Here is a 15,819-nt window from a genome sequence, read left to right as displayed (position 1 = left end):
TGAATGTTGTGTTGTAATTATTAGCATTAGTAGGATATGGAGCTGTATTTCATGCTGGTCACTGGTTGCTCATGCCTATAATCCCAGTTATTCAGGAGGCTAAGATCTAAGGATCACCATTTGAAACCATTCCAGGCAGAAAGACTTGAGACTCTTACCTCCAGTTAACCAAGAAAAAAGCCAGAAGTGGAGCTGGGGATCAAGTGGTAGATTGCTAGCCTTGTGCAAAAAAGCTTAGGGACGACATCCAGGCCAGAAGAAAAAAACAGTGTTAGATTTTGTGATGTGTGAGGTTCTCTTGAATAGTCTAATCTGAATAGGCAGTAATTTGTATCTGTTGTTTTGTGTGAGGATTATCAGTGTATACCCTTAGGTGGATGCTGAGCTTCAGCACATTGCAGTAGTGCTCTTTCCCTGACTAGTTAGCATGCTTCCCTTGCGCTCAGTGCTTTTGCCCTCCTTTCTCTCTATGGTAAAATCTGACTTAATTTAGAAGGTCTGTAATTTTGGTGAGGTTTTCTCAGAACTGTTCCTTATACATTAACCACTCTAATTGAGATAAGGGAGTGTACCTTTGTTGTTCCTCTGTGGTCCTCTTATGCCTAAGTCAAAAAGGTGTAGCACAGTATATTAACTAATTGTCATCATGAGCTCTAATGAGAGAGTAATGCCTTCCCTGATAAATAACCAGTGTATCCATAGATTGCACTTCAGAAACCATCGATCTAAGATTTTCTTTCTTTTTGGCTTTTTTTTTTTTGTCGATCCTGAGGCTTGAACTCAGGGCCTGAGCATTGTCCCTCAGCTTTTTTGTTCAAGACTAGCACACCCTAACTTGGAGCCACAGCTCCATGCCCAGTTTTGGGTTAATTAGATACAAGAGTCTTACAGAGTTTCCTGCCTGGTTTGGCTTTGAACCACATAATCAGATCTCAGCTTCCTGAGTAGCTAGGATTACAGGAGTGAGCCATCAGCACCTGGCCAATCTAAGCTTTTCTATGTGTTAGTTTGTTCATAATTGGTGGAGTGATAGCCCTAACATAAAAATTTTGCTTTAGAATTTCTTCCTATTTCTGTAATTAAGCCTAATTCTTACGTTATTTTAAGCTACTCATTATAGTAATTTCAAGTTTAGTGAAAAGAAACTGGGTTTAGTGCTGCCTTACTAAAATTGACATGTACAGATTTAGTCAGCTTTTAGATTTTTATTTTTTATTTATTTTTTTGTCAGTCCTGGGGCTTGAACTCTGGGCCTGGGTGCTATCCCTCAGCTCTTCAGCTCAAGGCGAGTGCTCTACCACTTGAGCCACAGCACCACTTCCGGTTTTCTAGTGGTTTATTGGAGATAACTCTCATGACTTTCTTGCCTGGGTTGGCTTTGAACCATGATCCTCAGATCTCAGTCTCCTAAGTAGCTAGGATTACAGGCGTGAGCCACTGGCGCCCAGTGATTTTTTTATTTTATTGTGGGTTTCTATAGTTATTTTGAGGACTAAATGTGAGTTCTTTGCAGACTACCTATTTAGCTATGTTATTTATGTGTATATGTTTTTGTTCCTATCTAGAGTCTAGCGTTCCAGAAACTGGGGATGGAGTCTCGGCTTGTGAGTGGTGGTGGTACGTGCAAAGACTCTGTCGCGTGCACTCCTGCCCGGTCCTTCCTAGCACAGCAGCGGCACATCACCCACACCCGAAGAAATCTCTCTGCAAAAGTTCCTGCCACAACTTCCGATTAAACAGCAAAGGAAACCATAAACAAACAGAAGTGCCCTTAAAATGTTTGTACCTTTCAACAACAACAAAAAAGATTAAGATGCTTGACACCAGCTATTTTAAAATCAAAACACATCAAATTAATTTCGCCAGCTCACTTTAAGAACAAGGTATAGAATTGGCTATCTCTTTAGGGGGAGCACATTTGAATAATTGGAATATATAATTAAGCACATGTCTCAAAGATTTGTCTTTCAGGAGTATTTTTAATGTTTTTAACTATCAGTAAGTTAATTTGCACTTTTTAATCTGTAGTATATAGTTTTGAAATGGGTCTAAATTCATTTTATGTTTTTGTCTATATAAAAAGCCTTGAGATAGGCACCTAGAGAATCATAAAACTAATTTATTTTGGCTTATATATAAGGTTTTACTTCTGCTACATCTGTCATGGGTATATTTTGTTATGCTGTGGAAGGTATAATGCTTGAAAGATTTGACTGTTGTATTAACTTAGCTATAGTTAAAAAAGACTGAAGAGGTCACAGTTTCCTGTGTTCCTACTGTACACAAGGGCTTCTGAAGAGTTTGAAATGTTAAGGGTGGGAAACAAACTGACATTTCTAAGAGGTGCCTTTCTGATAGGAAACAAATTGAAATTGTGTGAAAGATTTTCACACTCTTTAATGTAATTAATAAGGAGTTTAGCTACTCCTCTTAAGCATAAAACCATCATGGATTCTGCTTTATAAACGAATCATGATGTAATCATTTTATATCTTCATTGACAAGAGATGTTGCAGTGACAAAACAGCTTAGCATCAGTTTAATTTTTCTTTACTTACTGAGGAGTTTGTCTTGGGCTGAGTTTGTAGTATTCATTTCTGCCCAAAGTTGGTATTTTCAAAGGTGTTACTTTCTAATTTAGGGTGTCATCTTTAAAAATCACAATATTGGAATGTTAGTGAAGTTGTGTTAAATCTCTGTTGTTCAGTATTGTAGCTACAGCAACATGTGGCAAGTTAAATAAAATGAAAAGTTGGATTATGTGATTGTATCAGTAACATCTTTAGCACTCAGCAGCCTCCTGTGAGAAGTGCCCACTGCATCGGACATTCCAGATACAAATTATGTTCATTGGACAATGTCACACTAAATTTTTTTTATAACCTAGAAATAAATGCTCTTTGACTTTGGATCAAAAAAATCGAAGAAATATTAACTATACCAGATAAAAAGAGAGACTGATTTGTGACATAATTAGTATCTTACATTGGGTATGGTTGAATACTGTATATTGTATCAACTATAGTTAATCTTTTTAGTGGTGGGCCTACCAACAGTTACATCTAAAGATCAAGAATCTTTCTTTAACTGAGTTTTATTTTCTTTTTTTATTAACTTTATTTATTTTTTTGATTATATAGTATCAAGGCATTGAACCCAGGGCTTCATGCATGCTAGGCAAGCACTCTACCACTAAGCCACATTCCCAGCCCAAAGATCAAGAATCTTTTTTTTTTTTTTTTTTGCGGGGGGGGGGGGGGGGGGGTCCGGTCATGGGGCCTGAACTCTGGGCCTGGGCACTGTCCCTCACTCTTCAGCTCAAGGCTAGCACTCTACCATTTGAGCCACAGCGCCACTTCCGGCTTCTTTTTTCTTTTTGCTTATGTGGTGCTGAGGAATCGAACTCAGGGCCCCATGCATGCAAGGCAAGCGCTCTACCACTGAGCCACCTTCCCAGCCCCTCAAGAATCTTTTCAGTGAAGGAACAGATATAAAATGTTTCTCTGCTGTGTGAACTACATGATCTTTGTTGTAAATACTGTGTCCTTAGTGTAAAGGAAGCTGTACCAATATATAAACAAAATAGGTATGTCTAAGGTTCAGTATGATGTTATTTACAACAACTGGTTGACCTGTGGTCTAGATTTTTTTTCCCAGCCTTTCTTTTCATATGTGAGTGTTGTATCATTTGCAGTGTTACCATTTAGATAATGTGGTTTAAAACTTTTGCCACGTAATTTTCTTTTAACCACTGAAAACAAGAATTTAAGGTTTGGGTCTATGAGATTCAGGAACATCTACTAGGATACTGTGTTTTATCAGGGTTACTTCTGTTGACTACCTCTGTAGGTGTTGATGTTTGTGTTCTTTTTCTATCTGTGAAGTTTTGTTGTTGAATTTTTTGTATTTTCTTGTAGTGTCTGTGACTTGCCTGTGACTTTTAGTGAAATGAAGTAAGACAGTGAAAATATTCTAGCATGTTTCTTAAAATTTTCTAATATTATAGCATTTTGGTATATTTTAGGTATATCTACTCCGTTGGCGTTTCTATTTGCTACTAATTTAGATTTTACAAGCTCCTCAAGCTTCCCATTAGTGCAGTTTATTGTAACAAATCAACTTCCATAAATTAGTGTTTTCCAATTCAATTCCTCATTAATTTTCAGTTATACTTGGAATTTCTAAATCATGTAATTTTTGAGTAATGGCATGAAATTAAATTCCTTTTTTTTCTTAATAGAGGAAAAACAAGTCTGATTTTTCATTTTCCTAGGTGATAAGTTGAATTTAAAATGTTGGATATGAGTATTTATACAAAACTAATGTAAAGTTCTGTATTACTGTAATTAGTCAGAAATTCAGGAACTGATCAGAAGTGAGATTGTTTTCCACATCTGGTTAATAATGAGATTGACACCCTGTGGGTGGTAAAGCATTATAAATATTCATCACGAACTATGAGGTATACAAACCTGTGTTGTAAGGGAGGCTTAAATTGAATGCCCTGGTAATTATGAAGACAGACCACAGACCAATTTGGAAATGATCTTTAATTCTGAGCATTTGCTCTATGAATAGTCATTTCTCTTTTTAAAGTGTAAGTATACTAGAGTGATGTTTATGCTGAGATTAACTTAATGTATTGAGAAATATTAGAAGTTTATTTTTTCAATGAATAAGGCTATGATTTAGTATAGTTAAGAATGTCTCATCTAGAAATACAAAATTGATTTCTCCCTCATAAGGCATCCCCACTTTGGGTAATCTGAATGCTATGTAATGCCTCCACACCACACTGTGTCTGTGCAGTACGCACCTGCAGCATGAACTCAGAGCGCACTGTCTTTATTTGGTTCTCACTGGGCATATTTAATGAAAAACATTCCTGTGTAAAATGTGTCAATGTGGATGTTTGCATACATTCTTACTGTGAATCTGTACGTGGCAAAAAGGAATTTGGAAATTGTAAAGCACAATCTATAAAGCACTCATGCAGTAACTAAGCTGGAGATAGCTTACATGTAACATTCAGTTTGTTAAAGGTCCTTCCTATTTTCTATGGCAAAGTCTTTGACACTTGAAAAATAGAAGCAATACTTGATTTATTTTTGTAAGTATCTAGAATATTATTTTAAATGATGACTATCCAATATAATAGTTGTGAAATGTATTAAGTAAATAAACTTTCTGCTTCTGTGTCTTTGAGTTGTGATTTGTTCTAGTGGGCACACATACACATTTATGTGCTGGAATAAATAGAGAATAAAAAGTATTATTTTATGAAGAAAAATAATTGCATTAATTGTTTTGCTTTAAAAAACGTTTTTGCAGGTAGGGTGTGTTTCTGGTGCTGTAGTTTGAACTCTGGTCCTTGTATTTTACTCAGCTTTTTCACTCACAGCTAGCACTCTACCACTTGAACTATACTTCCACGTTCAATGTTTTACTAAATGGAGTTTCCTGGATTTGTCTTACTGGGCTGGGCCTCAAATCATCATTCTGAGATCTTAGCCACCTGAGTAGCTAGCATCATAGCCACACCAGGACTTGAATTTCTTTTAAATTTATGAATGAAAGATGTATAAAGGTAATGTTTGGTGTGGCCTTCTATATCTCCAGTTTCACCACTGGAGTGTAGGCTTCTTTCATTAATGTGGACTCCAGAACATAGATACTGCTGTTTATCTCTTACTATCAATTCTTTCTTCTTCCTTTAGTAATAAAACCCCAATTTTTAGTTTGTTACATTATAATCCAGAAAATTTAAAAAAAAAACAACCACTACTAAACCTTACTTTTCAGACTCCTTTATAACTAGGTGGTAGTGCATTTTACTGACTTCTGGGATTGTGAATGGTTCTGATATGTTGCATGCCACAATATTGGGCATCCTTGGTTGGGTTCATGTGGTTCACACTTGTAATCCTAGCTATTTAGGAGGACAAGACCTGAGGGTCACACTTTGAGGCCAGCCCTAGCAGAAAAAAATCTGTGAGATACTGCAGTATCTGTGAGATGCTGCAATAAATTAGCAAAAATCCTGGAAGTGGACTTGTGTCATTCATTGGTAGAGCATTAGCTATGAGCAAAAGCACCCAGGCCTGAGTTGAAGGCCAGGATGGGCAACCTCCTCCTCCCCCTCCAAAAAATGGGACATACTTTCCCTAACCCTTTGCCTCCTAGTCTGGTGTGGCATGTACTTGAAGCAATCTTTAGATAACAGTTGAGCAATAAGGAAGTTAAATCCCAGAAATGAGTCTTTAAGCCGATCAGCTATGAATTTCTAGCCCAGGAATTATTTTATTAGCATATTAGTTGTATACAGGGGAAAACATGCATACAATGGGTTTTTTTTTCAAGTAGTTTTATAAAAGAGTTGCTGCTTAGCAAGCATCTCCTGTTCTCATTTGCAGAAAGTAGCCCTCAAAGAGATGTAAGAAAGGTTGTGTTTCAAGGTGGGAAGGGATTAAAAAAGAGGGAATGAAGAGGTGAATGTGGTCAGAGTACTTTATACATATGTGAAAAGAAAAATAACCACAAAAAACCTATTGAAGTTCCAAGAAGGGCAGGGGCAGGGAGTGGTGGAAAAATATGAGGAGGGAGAGTGATCTGATTTCTCTTTGTTTAAACTTTTTATAAAAGTTACTTTATTTGAGGGTTCTTTTTTCCACCACCCTTACATCTTGAGATCTATACAGAATTGTTGAAATGGACATTGCAGTTGATTTTAGAAAAGGTCAGGCGTTAAGAGCCCATGTTCTTGGGATGTATCTTGGGAAAGTTGAATTCCCACTGTTAAAAGATTATTCAGTATTTGTTTAAGAAATCTTTACATGAAGTTCGCACTGAAGATGTTCAAGGATGGATGGAGACAAGTCTCACTGTAGGTAGAACCTCAAGATCCACCCCCCCCCCCCAAAAAAAACTATCCATTTATATTTCCAAACTACAGCAAATTGTTTTGTATCTAGTTGACTAAGAATTCTCAAGAGGGTTCTATACTTGTCCTGAACAAAAAGATGGCTATTAATCCTGCATATTTAAGTGAATTTTTTTAACCACTTAAGATGGTATTCTTCAGACATCCTATCCCCTTTTGAAGTGCTCCATAGTTAAAAATGACTGAATTGCTGCAGTACTGGACAGTGCAGACAATAGGATATCGCTTACAGAAAGTTGGAGTGGGCACTTTCAACCTAGACATCTAGCTTGAATATACTGTCTGAATAACTGCAATGAAATTATTCTGAGCCAAATATGATTACCGAGGCCCTGGAACATGGATTCAAATTACCCAGAATAAGGAGCTCTGAACTGGAACAATTCAATCTAACATTTGTGTTATGCTATGATATTATTTGTTCTGTTCTTTCCACGTCTGTGTGGGTTTGAAATGCCTCCTATAGGTGAGTGTCTATATCATTACTAAGATTTGGGAAATATTCTGCTATAATTTCATTGAAAAGCCTTGTACCAAAGCTCCTCCTACCCTAGAAATTCTTAGATCTGGTTTTCTGATTGTATCCCAGTGTTCCAGTAAGCAATTATAGCTATTTTTTTGTTAATGCCTGAGTGCAATTAGCTTCCCATTTCTGATATTGTTCTTTCTGTAAGGTTTTGCCTGCTGATTATTCTGTTAACTGTATTTTTTATCCAATTCATTGACGTTTTATTCCTAACATTTCTGCTTTTTCTACACAATTTTCAGTTTCAGCAACCATGTTGCTTTCTTAGTATAAATTGATTTTTTTATTATTCAGATACTAATATTTATTTCATGGTCGTGGGGCTTGAACTCTGGGCTTAAGCTCTTCAGCTTAAGGCAAGTGCTCTACCACTTGGGCCATAGCACCACTTCCTATAAATTGATTTTTTAACGTCACTTATCCGTTTATTTGTATCATCTCTGAGGTCACTGATCACTTTAAAACTAGACCTTTGAGTTGTTATCTGATGTTACAGCTACTTATCTTTGGAATCAGTTACTGAGTTGTAAGTTTTTGGAGACATATTTCCTTGCTTCATCACATTAAATGTATTTTTGTGCTGTGCTTTTCACATCTCTTTATGTGAGTTTTTACAGTTAATCATTGTTCATTGTGAGTACATTTCTTTTTGGACTGTCAACCCATCCCTCTTAAGTGTTTATTATATGAAAATTACTATCAGATTTTTAAAATTCATTAAAGAAGAAATGTGGATATTCAAAAAATTGGTTCCTTGTTATTATGAGGGTGATGTAGAGAGTGGTTTCCTTTTCATAAGTCAGGCAATCAGTCCATTGTTTTTCTTTTTGTCCAGTGCCACCTCTTCATTCTTTCCCTGCCCACAAGTTGTATAATTGATTTCAGCACAGCATCTACGGAGGACCACTGTTGTATTTGTTCCCCCTTTGTCCTTCCATTTCTGTGCCTCACCTTGCCTCCCCAAAGACAGAGAAGATGAAAAACTTGTTTCCATTTCCTCAAGTTCATTTCAATAAATATTTATTGTACAGAGGCAATTATTCAATGCACAGAGGCATTGAACCTTTATGTTCCTCCTTAAGTAGACCTTTTGGTCTCACTGTGTCAATGCCTAGAGTCCTGTGTAATTTATTGTGTCCCATTGCATTTTAGCTCTAGCTTTAGCATGTGAGTTGTGTGTATCTGAGCTTGTGTATCGCACAACATTTGTTCTAGTTCCATCTAGTTATTCTGCAGTTGACATTCTTTCTAATGACTGTAAAATTGCATTTTTTTGATCCATTCATCTATTGGAGGGTCTCTGGGCTGTTTCCATAATGTAGCTATTGTGAATAGTGCAGCAATGAATATGGATGCACAAATATCTTAGTGCTATCCCGGTTTGTGATATTCTGGGTAGATGCCCAGTAGTGGTATGGCTGGGTTGTAGGGAAGATCCATGTTTAATTTTTTGAGGAACCTCCAGACTCTGTCCAAAGTGCTTGTATTCGTTTAGATAACCATCAACAGAGCAGTAGGGTTCCTTTTCCCCCCACATCCTCACCACCATTTGTTGTTTGAATTCTTCATGCTGTCCAATCTAACAGGTGAGATGGAAGCTCAACATTGTTCTAATTTGATTTCCTTTATGGAGAGGAATGCTGACCATTTCCTCATTTGTTTATTTCCTCTTCTGAGAGCTCCTTTGCCCATTTACTGATTGGTCTTTTGTGGGCAGGGGTTAATTTCTTGAGCTTCTTGTATATTTTGGATATTAGGGCCCTCATCTCATGTGTATAGCTGGTAAAGATTTCCTAGTCTTTTGGCTGCTTTCCAGCTTAGTAACTATGTTTTTTGCTGTGCAGAAACTTTTTGTTGTGATGTAACCCCATTTATCAAGTATCTCCTATCTGCTGTGCCCCTGGGACTCTCTTCAAAAAGCTTCTGCCTATGCCTATAAGTGCAAGAGTTTCTCCTGCTCCCTTTTGCAGTTATTGCAAAGTTTCAGGTCTGACATTGAGTCTTTGAGCCATTTTGATTAATATTAGTGCATGGTGACACACAGGAATCACATTTAGTTTTCTGCATTTGGATGTCCAGTTTTCCCAACAATTATTGAAGAGGCTATCTTTTTTCCACTGTATATCTTTGGCTCCCTTATCAAATATCAGATAACTGTATGTATTTGCTTTTATTTCTGTGTCTTCCCATCTGTTCCATTGATCTTTGAGTCTATTTTTGTGCCAGTACCAAGCTGTTTTTGTTGTTATAGCTTTGTAGTAAAGCTTGAGGTCTGGTATTGTGATACCATCAGCATTTTTTTTTTTTCCTTTTCTAGAATTGCTTTAGCCATTTGACATCTTTTTTGTTCCATGTGAAATTTTGGATTGTTTTCTCTATCTTGCTAAAGAACTTCATTGGAATTTTGATGGGCATTGTGTTAATTTTCGGCAGTATGCCCAAAATGATTTTTCCTCACAATATTGATTCTACCTATCCATGAACTTGGAAGGTCTTTCCATTCCTTGATGTTATCTTCAATTTCTTCAAGTTTTTTTTTTTTAATTTTATTTTATTTTATTTGAGAACATACTGTACAGAGGGGTTACAATTACATGGGCAGGATAATGCATACATTTCTTACCAAGCATTGCAACCTCCTCCTTTGTTTACCCTTCCCCTCCCTTCCCAGCCTCCCCCCTCCCCCCACCCAATCATACCCCCCCTCCCCTCCCACACCGACATTGTAAAGCTGGTTTTGACATGACATTTTGTACTTCTCATTGTTGCAACAGGTCCACCTGAATCCTTAAACGACTTGTTTGTCCCCATCTCCTCCACATGTTATACTGACATCAAATATAGTGAAAGCGGGGGTTACACTGTGGGGGAGGGACATACAAAGCAACAAAGAAATAATCTTATAAATGCGTTAGAAACACATGCATGAACGAAACAAAAACATTAAAATACATATTTGAGGGTTCGTTTTCCTAACATCACATTATCTGACTTTTTCCGCTTGACTCATACCTATACTAGATATTGCAAATAAGGGAAACCATGGGACCTATGTTTCTTTGGGCCTGGCTTACTTCACTTAATATAATTTTTTCCAAGCCTTTCCATTTCCTAACAAATGGGGCAATGTCATTCTTTCTGATGGAGGCATAGAATTCCATTGTGTATATATACCATATTTTCTTGATCCATTCATCTACTGAGGGGCATCTGGGTTGGTTCCATATCTTAGCTATGGTAAATAATGCTGCAATAAACATAGTTGTGCTGGTAGCTTTAGTGTGGTCTTTTTTGTAAACATTAGGGTAAATGCCCAAAAGTGGGATTGCTGGGTCATAGGGGAGTTCTATGTGAAGTCTTTTGAGGAACCTCCATACTGCTTTCCAAAGTGGTTGAACAAGTTTACATTCCCACCAACAATGAAGTAAGGTTCCTTTCTGTCCACATCCCCTCCAGCATCTGTTGTTGTTAGAGTTCTTGATTTTTGCTGTTCTAACTGGAGTGAGGTGATATCTCAATGTTGTTTTGATTTGCATTTCTTTTATGGCTAGGGATGTTGAACATTTCTTCATGACATTTGTAATAGCCCCACAAAAAATAAAATACCTAGGAATTAACTTAACTAAAGAAGTGAAGGACCTCTATGATGAAAAGTTTAAAATCTTGAAAAAGGAAATCAACACCGAACTTAAAAAATGGCAAAACCTCCCATGCTCCTGGATTGGAAAGATTAACATCGTGAAAATGGCAATACTTCCCAAGGCTATCTACAAATTCAACGCAATACCTATCAAAATTCCACCCTCATTCTTCAAGGAAATAGAAGAGGCAATCCAAAAATTCATATGGAACAATAAAAGACCCCGAATAGCAAAAACGCTCCTCAACGGAAAGAACACTGCTGGAGGAATATCAATACCAAATTTCAAACTCTACTATAAAGCCATAGTAATCAAAACAGCTTGGTATTGGCATAAGAACAGACCTCAGGACCAATGGAATAGAATTGAAAACCCAGAAATGAACCTACAGACCTATAGCCATCTAATCTTCGATAAGGGAGCTAAAACAATAGAATGGAAGACAGACAGCCTCTTCAGTAAATGGTGCTGGCAAAACTGGTTAACTACATGTAGAAAACTAAAGCTAGATCCTTATATATCACCCTGCACCAGAATCAACTCCAAATGGATCAAAGACCTTGAACTCAAAGCAGACACTCTGAAAACATTACAGGATGGAATAGGAGAAACCCTGGGTCTCCTTGGCTCAGGCCGAAATTTTCTGAATAGAGACCCGGAAACACAACAAATCAAAGAAAGGTTGGACAAATGGGATTGCATAAGGTTGCAGAGCTTCTGCAGGGCAAATGACATAGCTAGCAAGATCAATAGAAAGCCCACGGATTGGGAGAAGATCTTTACTAGCCATACAACGGACAAGGGTCTCATATCTAAAATATACTTGGAACTCAAAAAATTAAACCACCCAACAACAAATCCTCAAAGAAACAACTGCCCAATAAGTAAGTGGGCGAAAGACTTAAAGAGAAGCTTCTCTGAAGAAGAAAGAAGGATGGCCAATTTCTTCAAGTTTTTATATTTTTTACTATACAGGTCTTTTGCTTCCTTGGTTAGGTATATTTGCAAATTTTTTTTGAGGCTCTTACAAATGGAGTTGTTTTTCTCATTTCCCTCTCTGCTTGTACACTGTTGCTATAAAGAAAGGCTATTGTTTTTGTGGGTTAATTTTGTATTCTGCTACTTTCTTGAAGCTATTGATCAGCTCCAAGAGTTTAGAAATGGAGTTTTTCCAGTTCTTTGATAGATCATATGATCTGTAAATAAGGATAATGTAGAGTTCTTTCCCTATGTGAATCCCTTTTATGTCTTTTTTTTTCTTTGTTCTGGTTAGGAATTTTGAAACTATAAGAGGGATGGAAAGAGTGGACATCCTTCCCTTGTTCTTGATATGTGTTCTGTCATATATAGCATTTATTATTCTGAGGTATGTTCCTTCTATTCCTACCTTCTTCAGAGCTTTTAACAGGAATGGATGTTGAATTTTGTAGAAAGCTTTTTTTTTTGGACTTATTGAGATGATCATGTGTTCTTGTCTTTGGCTCTATTAATGTGCTATATTGCATTAATTGGTTTATGTATGTTAAACGAAACTTGCATCTCTGGGACTAAAAGCCCCTTGATCATAATGTGTGATTTTTTTTGATGATGAATTCTGTTGGCTATTATTTCTTTTCTTTTCTTCCTACCTTCCTTTTTTCTTTCTCTCTTTCTGTCTCTTTTCTCTCTCTTCCTCCCTTCCCTCTCTCTCTCCTTCCTTCCTTCCTTCCTTCCTTTCTTTCTTTCTTTCTTTCTTTCTTTCTTTCTTTCTTTCTTTCTTTCTTTCTTTCTTTCTTTCTTTCTTTCTTTCTTTCTTTCTGTCTGTCTGTCTGTCTGTCTTTCTGTCTTTCTGTCTTTCTGTCTTTCTTTCTGTCTTCCTTTTCCTTCCTTCCTTCCTTTCTTCATTTTTTTTTTTTGTTGTTGTTGGTTATGGAGCTTGAACTCCATGCCTGGGCGCTGTCCCTGAGCTCTTTTGCTCAAAGCTAGCACCCTACCACTTTGAGCTGTGCACAGCTCCACTTCCAGTTTTTTGAGTGGTTAATTGGAGATGAGTCTCACTGGTACTTTTGTGCCCAGCCTGGCTTTGAACAGACCTGAGAACTCAGCCTCCTCAGTAGCTAGTGTTGTTTTCTAGTTAGTTTTGGTTACAGATGCCACTGGCACTCAGCTATGGGCTAGTATTTTATTGAAGCTATTTTCATTTGTGTTCATCAGAGAGGTTGGTCTGTAGTTCTCTTTTTTCACTGGACCTTTCCTGTTTGGGGATGAGTATGATGCTGGCTTCATAAAATAGATTTTTGGATTGATCCTTTCTATTTCACAGAAAAGTTTGAGGAGTACCGATGTTACTTCAACTTTAAAAGTCTTATAGAATTCAGCTGTGAATGAATACACTGGGCCTGGGCTTTTCCTTGTTAAGGACTTGATTACTTCTTCAATCTCATTGCATTTTATGTGCCTGTTTCAGTGGTTTATATCTTCTTGATTCAGTTTAGGTAGTTTGTATGTCTCTAGGAATGTATCCATATCTACCTGATTTTTCATCTTATCTAAGCATAGGTTTTGAAGGTACTCCATAATCTCTTGGATTTCTTGGATGTATATTGTAATGTTTCCTTTGGTATCTCTTTGTTGATTTCAGTCCTTTCTCTCCTTTTCTTCGTCAGTTTAGTAAGTGGTCTGTCAATTTTAGAGGTCCAGTGGAGACTGTTCTCTGATCTCTGGGTTATAGGACCCCAGAGACTGTCCCTGGGGTTAGAGGCCCACCTCTCCCATTGCATTCCGGTGTTAAGGGATGGGCCAACCCCATTCCCATTGTTAGAGGCCTCACAGAGACTTCCTGGGATTAGAGGTCCTGCTGCATTGGGAATTAGGAGAACTGCTGAGCCTGTTCCTTGGTTTATAAACCATGGCGGACTTTTGCAGTTACCTTGTGGAGTTGCTTTGTCTCTGAACATGACTTTCCTAGTGCACATTGCTGTGGCTGCCCCATCCAGTTCCAAGATTCAGCTTCTGGATTACAGGTACGTCGTTGCTGTTTGCTGGTGAGGAGTGGCTGGAGGGCAGTGAGGGAGAAAAAAGAAAAGGGAAGAGAAAAAGCAAAGAGAATTGGGATGGCTCCCTGGCTGGGGCCTGTAGCTGCAGCATAGCTGTGCTAGGCACCTGCTTTGGGTTCTTTGTGTTTGTTTTTCTCTTGTAGAGGCTTCCAGTGAATCTTCTTTGTTGGTGTCAAACTTAGATTATTTCTAGTTTGGTGTGGTCTCTTGAAGTGGAGCTCTGTGCTAGATGCCCTGTTACACACATACACACACACAGCCAAATATTTATATTTAAATTTTAATTATCCTTAAGTAATTCTTCAAGGGAGTTACCATTCAAAAAAGTTGTTTATGAATACAATGTGTCTTGATCAATGTCACTCCTTTCATCCATCTCCCCATCCCTCCCAACCCTACTCCTTCACTCAATTTTGTAGGATATACATTATTTTTATGACTATATTCTTTTTTTTTTAATTTAATTTATTTGTGAACATACTGTACAGAGGAGTTACAGTTACATGGGCAGGATAATGCGTACATTTCTTACCAAGCATTGCAGCCTCCTCCTTTGTTTACCCTTCACATCCCTTCCCAGCCTCCCCCCTCCCCCCCTAATCCCAATCCTTCTCCTTCCCCCCCTTCTCCTCCCTTCCTCCTCCCCCCCCCCCCCCCCGCACCAACGTTGTAAAGCTCATTTTGGACATTATAACTTGTACTTCTTATTGTTGCAACAGGTCCACCTGTATCCTTAAACAACTGGTTTTTCCCCATCTCCTCCACAAGTTATACTGACATCAAATGTAGTGAAAGCAGGGGTTATACTGTGGGGGAGGGACATACAAAGCAACAAAGAGATAATCTTATAAATGTGTTAGAAACACATGCATGAAAGAAACAAAACATTAAAATACACATCTAAGGGTTCATTTTCCTGACATCACATTATCTGACCTTTTCCGCTTGACTCATACCTATACTAGATATTACAAATAAGGGAAACCATGGGACCTATGTTTCTTTGGGCCTGGCTTACTTCACTTAATATAATTTTTTCCAAGTTTTTCCATTTCCTAACAAATGGGGCAATGTCATTCTTTCTGATGGAGGCATAGAATTCCATTGTGTATATATACCACATTTTCTTGATCCATTCATCTACTGAGGGGCATCTGGGTTGGTTCCATATCTTAGCTATGGTAAATAATGCTGCAATAAACATAGTTGTGCTGGTAGCTTTAGTGTGGTCTTGTTTGTAAACATTAGGGTAAATGCCCAAAAGTGGGATTGCTGGGTCATAGGGGAGCTCTATGTGAAGTCTTTTGAGGAACCTCCATACTGCTTTCCAAAGTGGTTGAACAAGTTTACATTCCCACCAACAATGAAGTAAGGTTCCTTTCTGTCCACATCCCCTCCAGCATCTGTTGTTGTTAGAGTTCTTGATTTTTGCCGTTCTAACTGGAGTGAGGTGATATCTCAATGTTGTTTTGATTTGCATTTCTTTTATGGCTAGGGAGGTTGAAAATTTCTTCATGTGTCTATTGGCCATCCTTCTTTCTTCTTCAGAGAAGCTTCTCTTTAAGTCTTTCGCCCACTTATTTATTGGGCAGTTGTTTCTTTGAGGATTTGTTGTTGGGTGGTTTAATTTTTTGAGTTCCAAGTATATTTTAGATATGAGACCCTTGTCCGTTGTAT

At 37.7% G+C, this 15,819-nt stretch overlaps 1 protein-coding gene across 1 annotated transcript in view; it reads left to right on the top strand.

Annotated features, from left to right (window-relative positions):
- Hook1 (hook microtubule tethering protein 1) overlaps positions 1-2,760 on the top strand; it is a 53,752-nt gene extending 50,992 nt beyond the window's left edge. Inside the window, exon 22 of the mRNA XM_042683066.1 lies at positions 1,566-2,760. Within this exon, the coding sequence (XP_042539000.1) occupies positions 1,566-1,736 (171 nt within the window). The 3' untranslated portion in view covers positions 1,737-2,760. The remainder of the gene's footprint in view (positions 1-1,565) is intronic.
- Positions 2,761-15,819: the final 13,059 nt, after the last annotated feature.

Source organism: Dipodomys spectabilis, unplaced genomic scaffold (assembly GCF_019054845.1).
Source record: "Dipodomys spectabilis isolate Male_0828 unplaced genomic scaffold, ASM1905484v1 ptg000002l, whole genome shotgun sequence".
NCBI lineage: Eukaryota > Metazoa > Chordata > Mammalia > Rodentia > Heteromyidae > Dipodomys > Dipodomys spectabilis.
This window is presented reverse-complemented; position numbering and strand designations above follow the sequence as displayed.